General features: G+C 38.6%; 1 protein-coding gene across 1 annotated transcript; it reads right to left on the bottom strand.

The window, feature by feature from the left end:
• Positions 1-3,674: 3,674 nt before the first annotated feature.
• Positions 3,675-4,670, bottom strand: OR6S1 (olfactory receptor family 6 subfamily S member 1; the record flags this gene model as incomplete). Its single annotated transcript, XM_081291980.1, has 1 exon — positions 3,675-4,670. The coding sequence occupies one exon, from the start codon at positions 4,668-4,670 to the stop codon at positions 3,675-3,677; it is 996 nt and encodes a 331-aa protein (XP_081148106.1).
• Between the last annotated feature and the right edge of the window lie 2,195 nt (positions 4,671-6,865).

Below are 6,865 nucleotides of genomic sequence, written 5' to 3'. Positions count from 1 at the left end.
AGTTTTGTAAACATTCTGCCTATAGGTGTTATCAGCTAGAAACAACACTTACATTAATATATTAGCTTGGCATTTCCCAGATGACACAAATTTTGCACATGAAGGCAGAACATCAATTAAAAGTTGAAATGTAAGGAAAATTACTGACTTTTTCTTTATGGCAGAAAGTTTTATTGTCTTCCTTCATAGCAAGGAAAAGCTTCATCTGGGTCATGCTTTTCATTGACAGCATCCTCATAAGAGTTAGAACTGTATGAGGGAGATTCCATTTCAAACCCTACTGGAGTAAGAAGTATGGCAATTATCAAGCTCTTCATTATATTAGGTTCATGGTATCTCTCAGGAAAGGGGCCATGATCTGCTTGTTAGTATTTCCTTCATTCAATAAATATTTCTTGGGCCCCTACTATTTTCTGGACTCTGTTCTAGGTATTTGACACATAGTCATCTTCCTCTTTTCTTTGTGAACTCTGGAAATAGGCTTTATTTTTTTTTAAAGTTAGATAACTTTTCAAAGAATATTTTTAAATACTTATCAGTATATTTTGTTAAATACTTTTTCAGGTTATATAGTATGCCACATTACTAGAAAAGTAATTTCAGGCCTTTATTATTGCTTAACTACTACAATGGCATCTTTATTGGCCTTCTTTCATTCTCTACCACTCCTGTTCTTTATCTGCAGTACACTTGGAGTTTACTTTAAAAGCATACATTTGATTATATCACAGTTATCAACTTTTTCCTCAGTTTCTCAGGTCTACAAAGGAAGATTCAATGTCTTTTCCAACTGAATCACAAACTTCTTTTCCAGTCTCATTTTCTTTTCTCCTTCCATAATCCAACTTAGATCAGACTGCTTGGTATCTGAAAAAACACCACATATTTTCATATGTCTCAGCTTTGTCTATCCTTCTGGTCAGCAAGCCCCTTTCTAAATGTTCCTTTAAATATGCAACAAATTGAGAGCTCTTCTCTAGAGCCTTCTTTAAGCCTCCAGAAATGATTTATTTCTTGTGTTTTACCTTATTTTCACCAACAAGTAATGACTGAGTACCTACAATATGTTGGCACAATGTTAACCATTTATTATAGTAGTGAGATGAGAAGACAATCTTTCTATTATGGAGTTTAGAGACAAAAGAATGGGAATAGACAAAGTATAATGGTAATTTTCTTAAAAACAGGGCTAATTTCTCCAGAGCAAAGTAGTGCAATCCCATAAAAATTTATAGCAGAAATCTGTCCTAAAGTTAAGTGGACAATATGGAAAGTTTATAGAGGGCATAACTTAATTTTTTTTTTTTTTTAGCTGTGGATGGACAAATACATTTAATTAATTAATTAATTAATTAATTAATTAATTTTGATGTAGTGCTTAGGATCAAACCCAATGCCTCATACTTGTGAGGCAAGGCTCTGAAGGTTCTGCCACTGAGCCACAATCCCAGCCCAAGGGCACAACTCTTAAGAAGGTATCGAACCCCTAAAAAAGGAGTAGATATATACAAAGGGACTCCTGGAAGAAGAGAGGGATTAAATGAAGGCCAATCTATGAGAAAAGTGAAGTGTAAGGATGTAATGGTGACCTGTATATTGTGAGAAATTCTCATGAACTAGGCAAAGAACCTAACATGCATGATCTTATAGATTACAATCAGTTTTGGGGATTTATCTTATCATGGTGGAATGCCATTAAAAGTACTGAAGTGGCCGTGTGTGCTAGGAGCCACAAGCAGATAAATGATGCATGGCACCTTTGGTTGTAAAGTGACGCCAGCTAGCCACTGAGATGATATGATTATGTTAAGATTTACATTCATATGGAAATTGGGCTCCTGCTGTTCACCTTGGCCTGCTACCGGACTCATGTTACGGGACTCCTGGAGAGTTCCCATTGGTTGGGGAAGGATAGTAGGAGGAAATTCCGGGGGAGGTCCGGGCCCCCCGGTTGGGGGGGGGGGACGCGCGGTTCCAGCAGACGCCCGCGTGGGAGGACCAGGTTTGGCTTGCCGGCGCCTACGGAGTATTGGCGGCTTTTTCAAAAATAAAGTTTTGTTCCTGCTTGAGTGGCTCGTGATTCTGTGCCCAGCCAAGACTGCGGCACATGTGAGAGTAGATGATGATGACATAATCAAATGTACTTCTGAAAAGATCAATCAGGTTGAAGTGGAAATGAAGAGAACTGGAGGAATTGAGAACTATTTAGTAAGGACACGACCTGGGAAATAGACTGGATTTAAGAACAAATTGATCAAATGCCAAGTTTTTTGATTTATGTAATGAATATTGCTCCACCACATTTACTTAGAGAACAAAGAAAGATGATCAAGATTGGAGACAGAAGGTAAGAATTGAGTTCAGTCTTGGGCATACTGATTGTGACACATCTCCATGAAGCTGTGATATAGGCAGTAACATCTATGAGTCTGAAGCTAATAGATTAGGTCTGGAAATATAAATATGGCAGCCATCATTGCATATTTATTAAAAGGATAAAATTTCCTAGCAGAGTATAAGGACAAAAGGAAAGGACCCATGGGGCTGGGGTTGTGGCTCAGCGGTAGAGCGCTGGCCTAGCATATGTGAGGTCCTGGGTTAGATCCTCTGCACCACATAAAAATAAATAAATAAAATAAAGGTATTGTGTCTAACTACCATTAAAAATTTTTAAAAAAGGAAAGAACCCTTAAGATTATATCTTCATAAACCCTATTATTTAATGACTTTGAGGAGGATACACTTGCAGAAGAAAACAAAAAGAAAGCAACTGGAGGGGCTGCGGTTGTGCTCGTGGTAGAGCACTTGCCTGGTATGTGTGAGGCACTGGGTTCGATTTTCAGCACCGCGTATAAATAAATAAAATAAAGGTCCATTGACAACAACAACAACAACAACAAAAAGCAATTGGAAATGAGAGAAAATCAGGCAATTATAGTCCCAGGGAAACCAAAGAACAAGACTACTGTGAGAACACACTGTTTCAAAATAAGAGTATATTTGTTTTTTCCCTGCACAGTGGCACCCACCTTAAATCCTAGCAAATTGGGAGGTGAAAGTAGGAGGATTGCAAGTTCCAGGCCAGCCTCTGCAACTTAGTGAGGCCCTAAGAAACTTAGTAAGAACTTGTCTCAACATACAAAATTTTAAAAAGTCCATTTTATTTCTTTTTAATTATAATGACACTTTTTTTTCTTAAAATTCTTGATTTGTATAAACAATTGGAAGGTTCTACTGAGATGATCAGTTTTTAACTTTTGAAGATACACACAGATATGTTTCAATGTTGGGCTAAAGCTATGGATCCCCTACCCAGAAAAATACATATATGTTCAAACACATAAAATTTAGATATCTAATTAGGCTTATAAATTTTCTGAAACATCATTAGATTCCCTGAGTGATAATAAATCTTTAGTTTATGATCTTACAAGTTGGAAAGTCCTATAAAAAGACAATGATGTTGATCAGATACATCAAAAATTGTTTGGGTTATTATTAGGTATATTATAGAATCAATAAATTTTGGCTGAAAGTGGAAAAGGGCAGACCCGATAACTTTGAAGTTTTTTCGTGGTTCCAGAATTCAATCTTTTGGTGAGGTCCATGATGATGGAAAGAGTGAAAATGGAGAATGTCTGGACTTAAAGACTAATTACTGAGATCCTTCAGTTTCACCTTACTGCTTTCTGATTCAAATTCTCAGTAAGTAAAAGATTTCTTAAAAAGTCAGCTACCACCTTCCTGAACATGTCCTTCAAAGCTTCCTTCACTCGCTCATTGCGTAAGGCATAGATGAATGGATTCAGCAAAGGTGTCACAAATGTTGTTATCACTGTCACTGCCCAGTTAGTGTCCACAGACCCACTTTGTGATGGCCGCACATAGAGAAAAATGGCACTTCCATAGAAGAGGGTCACTACCATCAAATGGGAGGTACAGGTGGAGAAGGCCTTCTGACGACCTGAAGCAGAAGGAATACGTAGGACAGCAAGGATGATGTGGCTATAGGATGCAACGGTGATCATCAATGATGATACAATGACAAGAGAGGCCAGGACAAAGTCAGTCTCCTCCAGCTTCTTGGTGTTGGTGCATGCCAAGTGGAGCAGTGGACCACTGTCACAGAAGAAGTGCTGTACCACGGCACCCTGTTTACAGAAAGGAAGCAAGGCCACTGCTACTGTAGGACCAAGCACAGGGAGGAGTCCACCAATCCAGCAAGCCAATGCCATGCGAAAGCACACAGACCCACTCATGAGCACGGGGTAGCGCAGAGGATGGCAGATGGCCAGGTAGCGATCCACAGACATGACAGCCAATAGCAGGAATTCAGAGGCCCCAAGAAAGAAGTAGAAATAAAATTGAGTAATGCATGCAGCAAAGGAAATAGTGTGTTGCCTTGAGAGGAAATTGCTCAGCATTTTAGGAATGATGACAGAAGTGATCAGAATCTCCAGGCAAGACAGGTTACCCAAAAAGAAGTACATAGGGGTCTGTAGACGAGTATCTGCACCTACCACCCCCACAATCAATACATTGCCTGTCAGAGTCAGCAGATAGACAAGAAGAAACACAGAAAACAGTTCCACTCTTGTACTGTTGAGATTTGGAAAGCCTGCAAGGACAAACTCTGTCATACCACTGGTCTGGTTCCCACCTGGTGCCATTATCTTTTTCCTGTGTGACAATATGAACATGACACTGGTGAGAGGGGGGTCCTCTTCTTAATAGTCCTAAAACTTATTTTGTCATGGTATGGCACATATATCTCCACTTTCTCCAATCAATCACAGATCCTGTTAATATTCAAAGCTCCCAAGATCACCATTTGGATTTAGAGCTGGAGAGGTTTTTCTATAAAGGATAACTAAAGCTTAAGTTTAAAAAAAATGCCAAGAACCTCCTCTATATTCACACCCCTTGTTCTCAGATCTTACATGTAATACCTTGTGATTATAGTAGTATCATGAGCATATTATTTGGAGAAAACAACAGAAAAATCATTTTGTGAAGAACATGACTCCCATTCAATCAGGGTCAGAACTTGAGCCAGATGGCTTATCTTTGAATTTCTACATCTCCACTCACTGACTGAGTAGTTCTCTATATTCTTTAAAATTGTAAAATTCTGTAAGAAACAAATGAAATAACAGTGCAAGAATTTAAAAGAGTTTCCAAGATTAAACTGACATGTGATGTGGTAAGAGAAAGCCCTGGCTATAAGTTAGGAAACCACAATCTAGGCTTGTCCTGCTGCTACCTTGGAAAAATATCAAGGAGTTCTAGCCCCTGTTTATACTTCAATTTCCCAGCTATAACACTGTGATAAGCATCTAGGCCATTTTGCACACATATTAAATTAAATCACCCTTTCGTGAGGAACTTTCCCAACAACCCAAGGGACTTACTGAACTCAGATCTCCATAAAGTGCTTGCATTTCTAAAGCAAGTTGTGCCATGTAAAAAAGGAAAATTATGGCTGGGGTTATGGCTCAGTGGTAGAGTGCTTGCCTAGCATATGTGAGGCACTGGGTTTAATTCCCAGCATCACATATAAATAAATGAACAAAATAAAAAGGTTCATCAACATCTAAAAAATATTTTAAAAAACTGAATTAATAAAAAAGGAAAAATAGGTATAAACTATATTGATGAATTCAATCCATCAATCAGTTTTCCATACCTACTTAAGTATTTTGAAGGATACTAAGAGGAGTTTTTGCTGGGTATGGTGGTGCATACCTCAGTGGCTTGGGAGGCTGAGGCATGAGGATGACAAATTCAAAGCCAGCCTTTGGTTATGCACCCCTGGTTTAATCCCTGGTACTCCCCACCCCCCCCCCCAAAAAAAAAATAGTTCCTTAACTTTTTAAATCCATGATATTTTACTCTACTGAGCTACCAATCTAAGACCTTTTCACAAATTTGGGCTCTATTCCATGATTTGTCAAAGATACAGTCATGGATTTGGGGCTGCAAATTATTAGTGAAATCAGAATGAAGTCCTTACCCTTTGATTCAAATGAAGTCCTTACCCTTTGATTCAAATCCTTTCAGTTCTGAAGATCACAATGAGTTACAAAAACCAAATCAATAATATTCTGATCTTGTTTTAAAAAACCCTCCTGATCCCCTCCCCTGTAATCATGCAGAGTATAAGGATTGATTTTAAGATATTTGGTTCTCTGCTGGTTCTGTTATTCTCTAGCACAGCTGGTCAGTCTTTGTTCCCATCAAACATTAGGCTCTTAACTTACAATTTCTCTCCCATAGGTCGCAGATGTGTGAGTAGGAATATTCTTGGACCTATTGTTTAGGATAAAATAGTTCTGTGGTTTTTTCCCTTAGGCATTCATCCAGAGGCTCTCTCCAGCTTCTATAGAAATTGCTGTATTGTCAGATTTAACTTTTGCTCTGTATTCATTTTGTGCCAAATGCGGCACTTGGTGACTCAGATGAGGAAGTCATTGTTGGTATGCTCCTGCAGCTCCTGCCTGATGAGATGACAAAAAAATTAGCATGTGTGTCGAATGGAATGCTATGGATACATATATAGTACTGCAGGGGACAGAAAGGGAACCACAGTAAGACTTAGAGAGACAGGCAGTATTCTGGAGAAAGGTGATGACTAAAATAAGTGCTAGAAAATGAGTATGGCATTGACAGGAGAGTGAAAAAGAATCGCATGTAAATATAGTACATTTGGGCTAACGTACAAAACATAAGGGGTGAAGTGTAGTGAGAAAGCATTGGTCACCTCAAAGGGTACTCTTTCTGGTGCTGTTATGCCCTGTGAAAACACGCCATTGACCCAAACCTAAACCCTATTACTGAATTAACAGGAAAAATTGAGTCCCAACTC

The sequence above is a fragment of the Spermophilus citellus genome (genome assembly GCF_964194105.1).
Source record: "Spermophilus citellus genome assembly, chromosome: 4".
Taxonomy (NCBI): domain Eukaryota; kingdom Metazoa; phylum Chordata; class Mammalia; order Rodentia; family Sciuridae; genus Spermophilus; species Spermophilus citellus.
The sequence above is the reverse complement of the archived record's forward strand: the minus strand, read 5'-3'. Positions and strand labels throughout refer to the sequence as shown.